We start from the raw sequence: 16,853 nt of genomic DNA, 5'->3' as shown, positions 1-16,853 counted from the left end.
TAATTTAGCTCTTTTGAAGATTGTACACCCTGCTCATCTTGTACCAGCCTTTGTATCAGCTCTTACCCATTATATCCCCACACACACACCCACATTGTGTTGTGTTAGCCCTTAGTCACTACTTTCACCCCCCTACTCATATCCTACACACTTCCAGGTAGCTGCTTAGTTCACATCTAGCAGCTTAGGATTCTATAGTACCCCCCCTTTTTCAGTACCTTTTTATTTTTGATACTCAGACATTATCAGATTCACCACGTTGTAACTTTTTGGTCTCATAGGTCATTTTGGCCTTTTGAAGACGTCAATATAACATTTCATTATCTCTCTCTCTCTCTCTCTCTCTCTCTCTCTCTCTCTCTCTCTCTCTCTCTCTCTCTCTCTCTCTCTCACACACACACACACACACACACACACGCTGGCTTGTACCTCATTGTTCTCTCAGCTGGAGTAGCTCTAGCAAACTCCATCACGACTTCCTCAATGGAACTACAAAAAGAACCCATGAGGTAAAATATCACATTACATGAATTCATAGAGAAAAAGGAAAAAAACAAAAATGTAAGTCCTTCATTTCACGAAATCAAGAGAGAGAGAGACAAGCAAGCCACCTGCGAGGTCCTTCAAAACATGTCATTTCCCCATTTTGTCCAAAAAAAATGAGAGCTATGTCAACCTCACAAAGGACAGAGATTTCATAAGCCTTCTTCAAAAGCCCAATCCTTCGTTTGTTGAATGTAACTCGCCTATTGGAGTCCTTCTCGATCTTTTGAAATTGGGTTTTACTTTTTCCCATTGACCTCAGCAATCTGCATTCAAATGAGAAAAATGAGCTTAGTTAGTTTCAAAGAATGTTTTACATTAGGATATTGATACTTTTTCTTGCAAGAGAGAAGGATGAGCATATCCAACATGAAAATTCAAGTTTTGAATACAAAAGAAAAAAAGTTTTGTTGATAAATCCACCTTCATCTTTCCATTAGTCTTCTTGAATAGTCGTTTCATTATGATGAGATCTAAAGGTCAATACAACGGTTAAAAAAGGGTACCTTTTTTCCTTAAACAAGTAAAAGGTATTGAATTGCACCTCCTGCAGGAGGCTAACATTTATTACCTCATTCACAGAGCAACTTTCCAATGCGATTCACCGTCTACTAAATTTTCTTAGATGTCCTTACAAGAAGTAGGTTCTTTGACAATTGGCTATGTCTCTGCCTATGTTGGGAGTCATTTCTCATAAACAATGTTCAATTTTGTGAGAGAGAAAAATTGAATCACATATCATATTAATATGTCATGCTACAAATAATGAAGCAATTTTAGCCTAAAAGACATAGAAAAAGTCTAGTTTTATGAGAACTTTCTCCTCTTACTTTTGAGATATAATTAAAGAAAAAGTGGGATTGGCTACCCTAGGAAGAGCATGAGAGTGTAAATGCTCGAGTCTGACAATAATTGTATCATAGTCGCTCTTTTCATGAGAATATGACATGAGTGAGAAGATGCAAAAGTTTGAATCAAGTCTTTATGAAAGCCTCTAGCACTATCCAAATACCTCTCTCTTAAGTGGAAAACAAGAGCAAGGGGCACCTCTATAGCAATGTCTCTCAAGAGCACTCAAGACACAATTCAACACCACAAATTGTATCAAAACAACTCCCACAACCGCACAACTCAAAGGTAAGCGATCCCTTGGAAATTTACAAGCACACGCCCACCCAAAAGACACCATGGAAACTAAAAATCACTTGCCCTAGCATGGAATTACAACAGATTCCAACTAATGCACTTGAGGAAAAGAGCTTCCCACTTCACCCATTGCTTCTTTAAAACCACAATTTCAAAGTGAGCATACGCCACAAGACACGTTAGATTTCACAACTCACTTTACATCAAACTACCTGTAGGTTGTACCATGCGGGAAACAAACCGTATCTTCTAAACCACAACTCCAAACGTGATGCTCTGCATTTTCTAAAACAAAAGTTCTGAAGACACCAAATTTAAAACCTATATACCAGAGCTTATTGTTGCTGCAACAATCCCTCGCCATCACCAACTGGCATTCCCCTCCTCGCCTCCTACCATGCGCACCCTTGCCATTAGCCCGTCCCCTGCCCTACCCGCTCCCTGCCATCCCCCCCACCCTCCGGTCACCTTGTCTCGTGCGCTGCCCATACCCGTCCCCAGTGTCCGCATGCTCACTCCCAACACCCTTCCCCCCCTTTTCCATCCCTCGCTTGGCTTCGCTTCCCCTCTCCCCACTAGACCCGGCTAAGGCTTTCTCGCCCGGCGCTTCAGCAGCAGTCCGCCCCCTTTCGCCTTTCCTCGCAATAGCAAACACAGATGGAGACTTGTGCTTCTCCACAGAGGGACTCAGATGTAGTCTCCTCACCCGACCCCGCCGAGCCCACCATCCAACTTGCTTTGTCGCCATCAGAGAAAACGAGCCTTGCAGCAGAGGTGGAGTGTCTTCATGTCACCTTTGTCATCTGCAAGATTATTGGCATCCATCCCAACAGAGGCAAGATGCGTGACCTCCTTCAGGTCCGTCTCCTAGCATGTGAGGTCCCTGCCCCGTTACCATATCCATTTGGCAATAGGAGGGTACATGACAGGTCGCTAGGCCCTAATCGCTTGAGAAAAACATAGTCAAGATAGACAAGATTTTTAATGGACAGGCTCTCATTACCAAGTAGCTTGAGTCCGAGCCATTGAAAAGGTTTCCTAGCCCTGTCTCGCAGGGAAAGCATCAACTAGCACAAGAATTTTATACGTCCCTAATTCTCACCTTCCAAAAGAGAGAAAATCCAAATACCTTTTTCCCCATAGTTTTCAGATGCACTTACAATTGGTACTTCTCGACTTTGGCACAATGAGTCTCTAGTTTCGCTTCTCCTAACAAGAGGGAGTGGAAAGTTTCTCGACTAATCGAGACCACCCATCCTTGACTGGCAACCTGAGCCAGCCCCCACTTTCCACCCCACACTCACACTTTTTAGCTTGTTTTCCAATTACTACCAGATGATTGTTCATACATAATAATTCTTTTTTAAGATTCCCATCACAAGTTTGTTAAAACAACCCTTTAAGCATGATCACAACGGCACCAAAACGATCTTTTCTAGAAGAAAAACAACATACGACCGTTCTTTATCAAAATATCCAAACCCCAAGAGTTCCCTCCTCTTGGCGAGAGTTTATTGCTCCCGGTGTCTTTAGTTGCCCATACAACTAAACTGTCCTACAATCTAGGCACAAACCCGCAGTGACTAACTTGTAACCTAGGCACACACCCGCAAGTAATTATCCTGCATTCTGAGCACAAACCCGCAAGATGTGTGCACCCATATGCATTGCTTTAGTGTTCACTCCGCTAAGCCCTCCTCCCTGATATCAAAGGGAGTTTTGACCATATCGGTATAGGATTTTGAATGAAAAAGGTTCGAAAGTTTTCCTACTAGGCAAACATTTCTTTCCTACTTCAGAAGTCCTTCCATATTAATACAACTTAAAGAGAATTAACAAGTTCAATTGATGTGGTTTCGAATTGGGACTAACTCAATGTTTAGGTAGTTTTCTACTTCCTAATTACTCATGATGCATAAAACAAAAAAGAAGTTTCCTACCTGCTCTTGAACAATAACATCACTTCGTGGGATAAGTGGCACATCCTCATTCATCGAGGCCTTTCCTTTGTATTTACCATCACTGGTTCTGGCTTTGCGATTGTGTCATCCACCATAGCAAGTTCTCTTGGGTATCATTCCCAATACTAGATACTTAACTTGAGAAGTTTGTAAGCTAATGTGTAAAGAACCCAATGGAAGTAAGGTAATTGATTTTAAGTGCTTTAATATCGACAATTTATGGTTATGACATACATTACTATTCTTTGATTAATTCTATCATAGTCTTATGATACACATACACTATAACCCATGCAATATTCTCACTCCCTTGCATTTGTAGATGACCATAATACAACTTCAGCAAGCTTAATGCATATTAAGTTTAAGCTAAGCACATCACTTACCACCAGTAAATGATGATTGATTTTGAACTTCCTTTCTCTCAATTTTTAGTGAAAATTTGAACAGGAGACTTTTGTATGTCGACACAATTGAGTGCATAACGAGAATCATAATCATGAGTTTCAAGAAAAACACATGCTTTAGATTGTTTCCATCTTGCAACATCTTGAGGAATCATAAATTAGAGTATAATAAGTAAAGTTTCCGGTATATCTAGCGAGATTTAGATAGATAAAAATAAGAATGGTAGTAGTAGTTTGGAAATTCTCGAGAAGAGAAGAGAATACAGATGTAGAAGTGAATTGATGCAACAAATTTACATTACCGCTTGTGCGTAGGAGTTTTTGATCTCTCAAGGCCTTGTAGAAGCTTCACCAACGAGTAGCCACAGCAACAGAGTCTCCCTATCTTCAATGTGTGTGTAAAACTGAGTGGGAATGCCCTTTATATAGAGATTTGGAGGTGTCTTGTTTCCCAAGGCAGCCCCATACCTCCCTTGCTCGCCCCCTCTTGCTAAAAGAATGAGTAGAGATGTCACAAGCTCCTACTTAGCCATTAGAAGTGTCCCTCTTTACCGTTTTGGGTGATACACATCATATACTTACCCATGCTTATAGTCAACCGTACCATAAGAGATGGGTCCATGGCTATGGGTCATTTATGGGCTCCATGGACATACATACACATGTACATACATGCCCATGCACATGCATACACATACATAACTTAGACTTAGGAATTAATTTATTAATACCAGGATGAAAATTTATTGTCTAGAGTGGCTTATCAAAATTTAATTCTGAAAGTTGCTATTAAAAGACAAGTTTGAAGATGACAAGCTAAGGCGTTAGATGCACACACTTGCTATATTTATCAATTTTCAGAGCAGGTAGCTATTTTTATGGAAATTCAAGACAGGGTAGATTTAAACAAGACTGTCGCGTCTAGGTGGGTGCGAGCACCTCAAAACTTACTATATTTGGACAAAAGTGGCAAAAAAGTAAAAATTTTATTTTTGAAAAGCTTGCATCACTATATTCATCATTAGTTCATCAGAGGTGGAAAAATTGTCAAAAATAGAAACTTTCTATTTATGACCAAAATATGGGAATCCCCTCTCCAAGCGTGGCAGAGAGCTTACATAGCAGAGGTGGGAAAGATCATCGACCAAGAGCTTCTTGGGCGAGGATACTACCAGATAGAGTTCGAGACTCCCGAGATGGCTGCCAAGGTCGTCGCGATGAGACCGCTGGCCATTCGAGCGGTCATGGATCACCTTTCAAGAGTGGCTCATTGGATTCAACCCAGCTTCACATGTTCTTGCGAAGGAAGCATACCTTCCCATTTTTGTGTGCTTCCCTGGCCCAAGAGAGAGCACCTCCCGCTTCTTTCTAGGATTGGTTCCGAGGTTGAGAAAGTCTTGGAGACTCCAAGACGGCAGCCTCAGTCACTGCCAAGGCAGCAGATATACCTACAATACGCGTTCTACTTCAAGACACCCATACTCTCCCAAAGCTAGTCCTTCTGTAATAGACTTGGACACTCTAAGCCGTAAATCTAATGCAACACACGTGAGAGAAACTGAAACTATTGAATAAAGTTGAAAGAGAGACGACATGGCACGGCGAAGTTCTGCGGCCAGAGAGATTGGCCCCAAAGCCTCGCGCCCCTTTCGGTATTTTTTTATTTTTAATGCTTCACAAAGTATAATGTCCGAGGGTCCTCTTCTTTCAGCAATGCTCCCATGCAATCTGTGAGAGAGAGGCCCTCGCAATTCTTATATAGGCCCTTGGCCTTCCTAAAAGCAGTGTACATGAAAAACTTCAAGTCTAAAAGCCCAAAAACTAGATCTAAAAGCCGCCAACGCGATTTGTGAAAATTTGTACAAGTGCCACGTCAGCAGCGCAAATTGCGGGGGTCCCTACGGTGCCACGTCAACATGTCAGCGTAAAACCGGGCTGTCCGTACAGTAGTGGCACGTCATCAGCTTCACGTAATTTTGGGTTTCTGTTTTTATTTTATAAGGGTTTAGGCCCCTCGGCCGAGTTTCATAAGTTCGGCGGGTTAGACTAGCCCCTTTTGGGCCCCTCGATAGAAACCTGCAAGTTGGTAAAACTTCTTATGTCTCTTTCACTAGGGTTTGAACCCCCCTTTGTCCGGAGTACACCCTTTTGCTTCCGTAGGCGTCCTTCTCAAACCATAAAAGAACCCACTCATTCTCCTTCAGCTGCAAGTCATGATGATGCTTGTCCGTTGCCTTCTTATGCCGTGCTTGAGACTTCTCGAGAGCCTCATGCACCTTAGCAAAAGTAGTGTCCAAATCTTGAATGTATTGATCTGCTTCAAAAATCTTATCCTTGGTGCTTAGAATAGGTGGAACCTTCTTAGCACCCTCGATAACCTCAAATGGCGCCTTCCCAGTAGACGTATGTACTTTGTTGTAGGAAAACTCCACCAAGGTCAAATACTTCTCCCACTCAACCTTCTAATCAGGGATGTATGACTTCAACAAGTCCAAACCCACTGAATTCACTATCTCCGATTGCCCATCTGTCTATGTGTGAAATTGGGAAAGAGGACGAGAATTGTAGCCGTGTACCAATATTCTCCTAGATTGCCCTCCAAAAGAAACTGGTAAAACGGGGATCTCTATCTGAAACTATAGACTCATGCATACCATGAAATCGAAAAATCTGTGAGACAAACAGCTTAGCCAAATGATCGGGCTTAGCTGTCTTCTTGACAAAATGAGCCTATTTGTTAAATCTGTCGATGGATGTCCAAATGCCATCATGTCCACTCTAAGTCTTAGGAAGATAAAAAATGAAGTCTATTGCTATACTTTCCCATGGTCAGCTAGGTATAGGTAAAGGTTGCAGAAGACCTCGTGTCTTATTCCTGTCAAACTTGACCTTACTAAACAACTATGAACAAACTTGCCCACATCCTTTTTGAGCCTCAGCCAATAGAAGAACCGTCCATTCCACACCTTTCAAGGTGGTTTCTATGCTGCGATGTCCCAAAAAAGGTGGACAATGGCACTCTGTGAAAACCTTATTCCCCGATGCTTGTGCTACACACAACATATTTTTCTCATCAAATAGCCTTCCTTAAGGGAATAGCCAGAAACTACCTCCCCACTTCTACAATCGGTCAAAGATGTCTACAAAATCTGGATCTGTGGCGTATTGATCTACCATATCCTCGAAGCTGTGGTGGTGAATCGTGAAAATAGCCAAAATCAGTGGCTTACAAGACAATGCTTCTGCCACCACATTCTTTTGTCCCTAAACATGGACAATCTGAAAATGAAATTGTGACAAAATGTTTTATCTACTTGTCCAAAAGCTGTTTATAAGACAAGAAGTATAGCAAACTCTGATGATCGGTGAACACTGTGAAATTGGCTCCGAGTGAAAAATGTCGCCACTGAGTCAGAGCATGGATGACTGCCAAAAGCTCTTTCTCATAAATATATGCAACCTGTCCTAGTCGTGAAAACATTCTGCTCTTGTAAGTTATAACATGGCCCTCTTGCATTAAGACCGCTCCCAAACTGCGACCACACGCATCACGGTAAACCTCAAATGGTTTTTGCAAGTCTGGCAAAACCAACATTGGATCAGTTGTCAATTTTTCTTTGAGATTCTTGAAGGCTGCAATCTCAGATGGTCCCCATGTGAAAGAAACCTCTTTTTGCATCAAAACATGCAAAGGAGAAGCAATGTCCGCAAATTTTTGATGAATCGCCTGTAGTAAGAGCACAAACCCAAAAAGCTGCCATGCTACTGTGCACAGGGCTGAGTTGGCAGCTTGGAAGCGTTTATGTATGACCTTGAGGTGTTTGGCAGCATGCAGGCTTTGTACGGCCCTCAAATAGCCTCTCTTTCTCTCGACCTGACCACATGTGTGAGATGGGAGGATCTCTATGAATTTTGGCAGGGACCACCTTTTCAGATCATGCACCAGTGATTCTTACTGTGGTAGACAGATAGAGGAGTGGGACTACCATGCTACGCATTCTCGAGAGGATTCTACTAGATACAGAGCTCAAAGAGTAGGTGGTGGCGCTTTGGACAGAGGGTTTGTGCACGCAGGGCACCCCTGCTAGTACAGTGGCCACTGGTCTTGCTGAGCTTAGTCGTTTCCTCCTCCAGAAGTTTGCAGCTCCTTGGCTGCAACCATGCAAGACGAGAAGCGGCTCCGACTAGGCATTGCTTCCCTATAGCGTATGCAGGAGCACCACCCTCATAGTCCATGGACGGAGGAGAAAATGCAGCAGGCTTGACAGGAGCTGATCACCATTGAGGAGCGGCGCCATGAGTTTGCCTTTCATCGTCAGGCATCTCAGTGGACCTAGGTGGGAGACAGAGTTACTGGTGAGTTCTTTGAGACTGTGGGTCCTCACCATGCGCGCACCATTGTTTGTCAGTTGAGGAGGCCTGATGAGTCCGTTGCTACAGAGCCAGAGGATATGCGTGCCGTTCCTACTAACTTTTACTGTGAGTTGCTTCCAGTTGAGCCACAGTGAGAGCGTCAAGATGCATGCACAGAGCAGGTTTGGGCACAGATGCCTCGCCTAGTTATTGAGGAGATGCATCAGAGACTAGAAATGCCTGTCCAATTGGAGGAGCTCCACGAGGCCCTTAGGGCACTCTCTTGGGGTAGCTGCCCAGGAGAGGATGGTTTGACTCCCAACTTCTTCTTGGAGTATTGGGAGCTGCTTGGTTGTGATCTTTGTAGCACTTACCAGCACATTCTGTACACTGGAGAGATGCTGACAGCATGAGTGAGGGCTTGAAAGTTGATATACCTTATCCCCAAGGAGGGAGGCTCCTTGGATGAGATTCGGCAGTGGTGGCCCATCACCATTCTCAACTTAGCCTACAAAATCTTAGCAAAGGCTCTGAGTTTGAGAACTCAACCACTACTTGAGAGAATTATGCATAACACCCATACAGGTTTTGTCAAGGAGCGCCCGTCTCCAAGGACAGGATCTTGTGATACTCCTCGATTTTGAGAAGGTGTACACAGAGGTAACTGGGACTTCGTGAAGGGCACCCTGCACAGGATGGGGTTTTCAAATACATGGTTCAGAGAAGTGTCAACTCTCTATACATATGAGCACAGTCAGGTGCTTTTGGCAGGGGGAAGAGGGGAATGCTTCATGCTCACGCGTTCGGTTGGACAGGGCTGCCCTCTTTCCCCCTTCCTTTTTTTCTTCTATGCTGAGGCCATAGCAGATTTTTGCTTTCACAGGAAGCAAGAAATGGCAAGCCCATAAAGTGGTGGGGGTTGGTTGGCGTGGATTAGAGTTGCCTATTAGGGGAGACGAGCTGCTGGACACTGAGTTTGCTGACGACTTAGGTATGTACTTGGAGGGCCAAGAGGCCAATCTGCACAGGTGTGGAGCAGGCTCTTGAGGTGTTTTGTTGCGCATCGAGAGCATTGATCGACTGGAGGAAGACAGTGGATTTCTAGATTGGTAGTGCTGCCACGCCCAATTGTTCACCACAGGAGAGGGCTTCAGGCAAATCCCCAAGGGACACCCGTACGCTACTTGGGCTGTCAGGTTGGTTTGAATCTATCTCCATAGTAGTAAACTGCTCCTCTCCATTAGGAGGAAACTGCCACATTGGAGCTCGGCACGGCTCTCTTTGGCTGGAAGGGTTGTAGTGGCCAACCAGGGGCTTTTGGCTTACATTGCGTCTTGCTGATCTTCTCGAGCTCCTGCAATAGCCAGCTGAAGAGGCTGACTCTTGAAATGAACACCTTGGCGAGTTGGTGGAGAAGTGACATCGGGTTGCCCAGACATAGAGAGGTAGCTCACAATCAATGTGAGGCCTTGGGAATTATAGTTGAGCACATTGATGAAACCTTAGTGCACCATATTGGGTCCTCCATCACGGCAAAGGATGTGTGGGATATACTAGATGGCTCCTTTGGAGCTGGTTGTAAGCACTAAAAAATAAGCGTACTCATCCTCAAAGACCAAGAAAAACTTCTTACGGCTACAATTAAGGCCCCAACCTTTATTCATCTGGAGAAGCTAGCTGGATGCACCATGAAGCTATGCACAAGATAGAGATCCATCTATAAACCTTGACAAGACCACAATAACGATATCTAACACCACGACAAAGTGGGTGAGAGCATCAATGCGAGTACTTATATATGGTCATGAAGTGGTGGAGTATGAGAAGTCCTACACATACTTGGGAGTTTTGTTCACAGACCCTCTTTTTTCTATGGGAGATGCAGCAACTTCGTGATTGACACAAGGATCTCCAGCTCTTGCAAGAGTGGAGTGGATGTGCTCATTGGTTTTCAGGAGCCCTGCGCAAAGCTATGGTTATGTGATACTTTGGTCACATCCACTTTTTTGCATTGGATACAGATTTGGGGACTTAGTCTTAACCACCGTGGTTGGTCTGGCCAAATATATGATTGATGGAGAGCCATAGAGAGACCACTGACACTATGATCTATCCGCCGTAAGGTGGCAGTGCTACATGAGGGCATTAGAGTAGGTACACCAGTTTAAGTTGAGGCACTTACCGGATCAGTATGCTACATACATGGATATGGGAGCTTCCAAGTCATCCTTATGCTATGGGAGAGATTGGTATGCACAGATGCCAGCTTGGTTTCCATTGCATGAGTTTATTGTCATCGCTTTGCTCTAGAAGTTGGTATGCACAGATGCCAGCTTGGTTTCGATTCTATGAGTTTATTGTCATCGCTTTTTAGACAAGATCAACATTCAGAGATCAATTGGATCTCACGCAGATTATTACACAGTGGACCTAAGTGACTCCTCCTCAGGACTTGGGGAGGAAATTGTTTTGTACAAAGAGTATATTTTTCATATTACTGAGGATGGATTTATTGTACGGCTGAGATACATGCATTTAGACCTCTTGCAAGGGCTTCTATGTATCATGTTGTAGCGTCACACTTCTTCTCACTAGTTGTAAATATAGACAGGTGGATATCTTCAGTACCTTGGGAGCAGTGGATATACCAGCTATGTCACACTTAGAGCCAGAGACTGAGGAGCATTATATATACTGGTGCCCAGTATATTACAAGACGCTTCAGAGATGGGCTTCAGGCCTTTGTTTGGGGCAATGGATTACATTAATAAAACATGTCTTGGGCTATTCTTGCTAGAGTTTTGTAGACACAACCATGCTTCATTGGTGAGTTCGACTTACAACGTTCCCCTACTCTTGAGGTTAGCAAGCATAGTGATTGCATATGGGAGTAGTCCTCACTTTCCACCCTCTAAGAATAGCCCAACTAGAGCTCCCTCACCCTTCCCCTTCCATGCTGATAGTTTTACGCACACATGTGTGTTCTGGGCAAGTAAATTCCATAGAGTACCGTTGAAAGGCGAAGATCTTTAGTAAAGTACTGCAACACTTAATGGCAACAATGCACTCGTGGGATATTATTGACAGGTATGGTGCTGCTGAGTTGCTAAGATCTGCTGCTTTTCAACCACTATTTTTCACTAGATGGTTGCAGACCCCGTGTGTGTGCGAGCTCATGATGTGTGTACTGCTTTAACTAGGCGTACTCTAATAAAATATACAGCCTTATTATGTTCTAATAACTTATCTCATGAGAATGTACCACTTTCATGCAGATAAAGTAATTAACCGAGTAGGTGTCCTGAAGCCCGCAAAGAAGGGAAGAAGGCAGTATATCGAGATGGTAGGGTTATCATTGATGGCAAGACCATCGCATAGGGACTCGCGGCCTGTGGGACACACGAGGAGATTCATGTCACGGTTTGGAATTGCAATGGAGACCTATGGACACACCCAGAGAGACTTGAGGAGGTGATGAGAGGTCGAGACATCATTCTACTTACAGAGACACACGAGAGCCCAGAGAGAGGGTTACCACGGATACATGGATTCCAGTGGGAGTCTCTACATCGGGGATGTATGCGCCAGCACACCACTCGCGGCTCAGGAGGAGTGGCCATACTCTTTAGACAGGGGCTTCACAGCAGACTACAGATTGTTGCCCGGGACCCACAGGCCCGCTACATGTGGATTCGCCTCGAGCTCTCACGAGACAGGATCGTCTACATTGCCCTTTGCTACTTTGCTCCCACAGGCTCCAGATTCGCCCCTATTGAGCAGGAGTCACCGTACGCATGCCTCACGGAGGAGATTATGGAGTACTCCACACTGGGTGAAGTCTTCCTTATGGGAGACTTCAATGCTCGTACACGCAGTGAGCAGTGTGAGGCATATGACCACGAGGACCCAGAGGCACTACACACTCTAGATGAGGAGGCTACTATGAGAGATACAGCAAACAGAGCTCCAGTCACAGCCTACGGACGACATCTACTTCGACTTGGCTCCCAGCACCGTCTCGTTATTTATAACGGGATGGTCCAATGGCCCACCTCAGGGGGCCTGACTTGTATGCCACATGGAGTTGCAGAGGGAGGGGGGAGTACAGTCGACTATATTCTGGGACCCAGGGAGGCTACACACCTTATCACATCCTTCACCATTCCACCCATACCCATCGGTGCCGACCACACATACCTCTCTTTCTCCATCACCGGAGATACCATCCCACAATGCTCCACAGCACACACTCCACACACCACCATCCATTTCACACATGAGCTAGCCTCTCTTTACTCGGCCGAGGTCGAGCATGGCCTATGCCTCCTCCACCCATCCACACCACTCTCAATTCTCACATCACATATCTCTTCCGTTCTCCACACTTCAGCTATTAGCTCTTTTCCACACACCACTCACACAGGACGCACTCCCCCCCCCGGGACTATGCCTCAGAACCGCTAGTATGATGATGAGTGCAGAGAGCTATACCGATGCCTCCGTGCACGGCGAGCCTTAGGAGAGATCACAGAGAGAGAGAGGCCAGACGGCATATGAAGACGCTGACACGCCAAAAGCGGCGAGCATTCGAAGAGGCACAGGAGCTTGAGCTATACCGCCTATTCATGAGCATGGATAGCGCGACGGCATGGCGCACCCTGCGCGAGCCACGTCCGACTACAGCTATTGAGGATCCACAGATATGGCATGATTATGCAGAGCGACTTTATGAGGTGCCAGGGCAGCCTCCTATCCCACAGCCACACGAGCCACGCCCCACGTGCTCCTCCTTCTTTACAGCAGAGATGGTAGAGAGGGCCATACGCCGCATGCAGCACAGACGATCAGCTGACCATACTAGATTACAGAGTGAGCACATCATTTATGCGGCCTCCACTATAGCCCCGTTGATTGCACATGTCTTCAACCGGGCTATAGGGGAGGGCTTCCCAGAGGAGTGGACACAGCACACCATAGTGCCTATCCACAAATCTGGCGACACCCTGGACCCAGGGAACTACAGGACTATCATGATTGGCCACACGATGGCCAAGCTATATGGAGCAGTACTTGAGGCAAAGCTCAGCTGCTACGCAGAGATCGAGGGTTTACGAGCTCCAGGCCAGGCAGGTTTCAGACGAGCTTTCTCCACCACTGATCACATCTTCGTTATGCGCTGCCTCATTGATGGGGCAAAGGCGCGGAAGAAGAGGCTTTACTGCTGCTTTGTGGATTTCCGCAAGGCCTTTGACACAGTCCCACGCGAGAGACTCTTCCAGCGCCTTCACAGCATTGGGGTACCAACAGAGATGATTTGGGCCATATATGCTCTCTACGAGAGGGTGACGGGTCGAGTTCGTTGCCCAGGCGGTTTTTCAGAGACCATTGCTAGCACCATTGGTGTTAAGCAAGGATGCCCACTCTCCCCGACACTCTTTGGGCTCTACATCGACGAGATCTCCGACTACATACTGCGAGCAGGAGGAGAGGGGAGCGACTTGGCAGGTACTCCGGTCCACATCATGTTATATGCTGATGATATTGTGTTGATTTCAGAGTCACCCGAGGGCTTGCAACGCCATCTTGAGGCCTTGGACGAATTCAGCACACACAGGGGGTTGACTGTGAACCTTGGCAAAACCAAGGTTATGATCTTTCACACATCCAGTGCAGTGAGGAGCGCTGCCACCTTCACAGCAGCAGGAGGACAGGTTGATGTAGTCACCTCCTATGTCTACCTTGGCATCACATTCACCAGCCTACCAGGACCCTTCACTATGAGGCAGGCTGCTGCTGACAGGCTCACCCGAGGATATGCAGCTCTAGCCATGCTAGAGTGGAGATGCCACCAGGCACACTTTCAGGAGCCCCGCACGAAGGGGTGGCTTTTCGACACCTTAGTCACCCCGGCCTTGATGTACTCGGCGGCAGTATGGGCACCAGGATTGACAGCTGACCAGTGGACACATCTTGAGAGGCCACAGGTATGTATGATCTCACGCTTGCTCCGCAGCAAGAAGACAGTGCCACATGACATTATTAGAGCCGAGCTCACCACACCACCTATGGTTGTAGAGGCACTATTCCAGACAGTCTGCTTCATCCAGAGGATGAGAGAGCTACCTCCTGACAGACTTACTCGTAGAGCATTTGAGGCAGCTATACAGCTATCAGAGAGTGGGCATGAGAGAGCATGGTACTCACAGGTCAGAGCATGGTTTGAGGGACACGGTCTTGACATGGAGAGCCTACCACCATTCCAGTACGACCCCCACTCACCATATGTTCACCTCTCTCGCAGTGAGAGGAACTTGGTATTGAGACAGGATCTGTGGTAGCTATACACTAGGAGAGTCTGGGAGTCACCTGGCTTGGGGACGAGGATGTCAGATTACAGAGACCAGTTTCTCACCATATTGTCTGGGGGGTTCATACAGAGACCACGCTACATGGATACATATATGCCACATAGCTCACGGGTGGCGATTGGTCAGCTGAGAGTGGCTTCACACAGGTTAGAGATTGAGATCGGGAGACATACTGGTGTTCCCAGGGAGGAGCGAGTCTGCAGAGCCTGCACAGAGGAGGTGGAGAGTGAGGAGCACTTTGTATGTAGATGCAGAGCATACACTGAGATCAGAGGCAGGTATGAGGCCTTATTCAGAGGACAGCCCACTCTCCGAGAGATCATGGACTCTCGAGATCAGAGACAGCTCGGACGTTTCTTACTAGAGATACAGAGCCATCAGGACACACTACTACAGCCACACACAGCTACACAGACAGAGGGGAGACAGTCGCAGCTCACAGACTTCTTTCAGAGGATTGCCGCCCCTCCCTCACCAGACACTCAGAGGGGAGTGACACTCCCACAGGCGGAGGTGAGCCGAGCTAGACGACGACCACGAGTCACAGGCTACAGGGGCGCGAGCTCCCACCACCGACAGATCGAGGAGATCCGAGCCCGGGAGCGCCGTGCCACTGAGGAGCGAGTGGCTCAGATGAGGGCCGACCCGACAGCTTTCATCCGGGTAGCCTTGGCACCAGACCCGCCCATGTACCACATCTTACATCCCCCCATTAGTACAGGATGGAGCTAGATAGCTTGATGCATTCTCATGATTGTACTACCTTGAGCATATAGACATGCATATACCCCTAGAGATAGAGCTCCATCCCTCCTCAGATACTCCACTACCTACATTCAGTTCAGTTTTGTTTCATTTGTCTTTCCGATAGACGGATGACATACACACCATGTACATTTGATTTGTCTCATAGGCCGATTTCGGCCTGACATAGACGTTAAAAATCTTTCTTTCTTTCTCTCTCTCTCTCTCTCTCTCTCTCGTCCTTGCATGTATGAAACCAGCTGAAAAGCATTGTATTGTATAACTGCAAGAAGAGGAGTCCGTCTTACCTTGTGAGGGATGAGCTGATCGAGAGGAAGCGCTGGAGGAGGCAAAAGATGCAGAGTCGGAGGCACCAAAGCAGGGCAAAAGATATAAATGATTATGGTTGGCCAGCCAGGACTCACTGCCCAGCTTTCCTCATAGCTCGGGCATGCGCTGCCTGAGCTTGGTGTGTAGGAGAGATGGCGTGCACGTAAAAGTTTAAAGTTCGGTTGACAAACTTTGGTGAGCCTTATTTTTCTAAAAAGTATACTAAAAGTTCTCTCTCTCTCTCTCTCTTATAGACATTTCGTACTTGAAATGCGTAGGATGTACTGCTTCCTACTAATACATCCTACTGGGAGACTTTCTTATTATATTCAATTTATAGTGAGATTCCACCAGATTCTCTTCATTCTCTCTCAAGGATCTACTACCCTTTCAAAAGGGAAGGGTCGAGATCGAACTCAGACCGCCAATGGATTAATGACCTTGTGACCTGCTCTCGTAACCACACCAGCAACCGCGTCGAGCTGCTTTAGCATTCAACCCTTGAGAACAAAATATATGCTTCTTTTCCTCCACTCTCAACCTCTGAAGGTCCCTACTCGTCTAGCACTGCAATCAGACACCCTCAAGTCCTTGCTTCTATGGGACGATCATCAGTCGATCGCAGGCCACGTCTGAGCGTCATCATGAACGGTGCAGGTGATGAGAATAGGACGGTGCCCAACTTTTCACGTGCCACCCTGTCCACAGCGTCGGATCTCGTTTGATTCCAGTTTGTTTTTTTAATTCTTGGAGCGGGTACCCCCTACTAGCTTGCTTGAAATAAATCCTATTGATACATCCTACTGGGAGACTTTCTTATTATATTCAATTTATAGTGAGATTCCACCAGATTCTCTTCATTCTCTCTCAAGGATCTACTACCCTTTCAAAAGGGAAGGGTCGAGATCGAACTCAGACTGCCAATGGATTAATGACCTTGTGACCTGCTCTAGTAACCACACCAGCGATCGCGTCGACCTGCTCTAGCATTCAAGCCTTGC

At 46.1% G+C, this 16,853-nt stretch overlaps 1 protein-coding gene across 2 annotated transcripts in view; it reads right to left on the bottom strand.

The window, feature by feature from the left end:
- LOC147437521 (MADS-box protein GGM13-like) overlaps positions 1-16,078 on the bottom strand; it is a 179,012-nt gene extending 162,934 nt beyond the window's left edge. For both annotated transcript variants that reach the window (XM_086485957.1, XM_086485956.1), the window contains exons 1-3: positions 15,831-16,078; positions 612-809; positions 430-489 (exon numbers count right to left, since the gene is read on the bottom strand). In XM_086485957.1, the coding sequence (XP_086342083.1) occupies positions 430-489; positions 612-796 (245 nt within the window). In that variant the 5' untranslated portion in view covers positions 797-809; positions 15,831-16,078. The remainder of the gene's footprint in view (positions 1-429; positions 490-611; positions 810-15,830) is intronic.
- Positions 16,079-16,853: the final 775 nt, after the last annotated feature.

This window comes from Adiantum capillus-veneris, chromosome 17, assembly GCF_014529385.1.
Source record: "Adiantum capillus-veneris isolate H3 chromosome 17, ASM1452938v2, whole genome shotgun sequence".
NCBI classification, from domain to species: Eukaryota; Viridiplantae; Streptophyta; class Polypodiopsida; order Polypodiales; family Pteridaceae; genus Adiantum; species Adiantum capillus-veneris.
The sequence above is the reverse complement of the archived record's forward strand: the minus strand, read 5'-3'. Positions and strand labels throughout refer to the sequence as shown.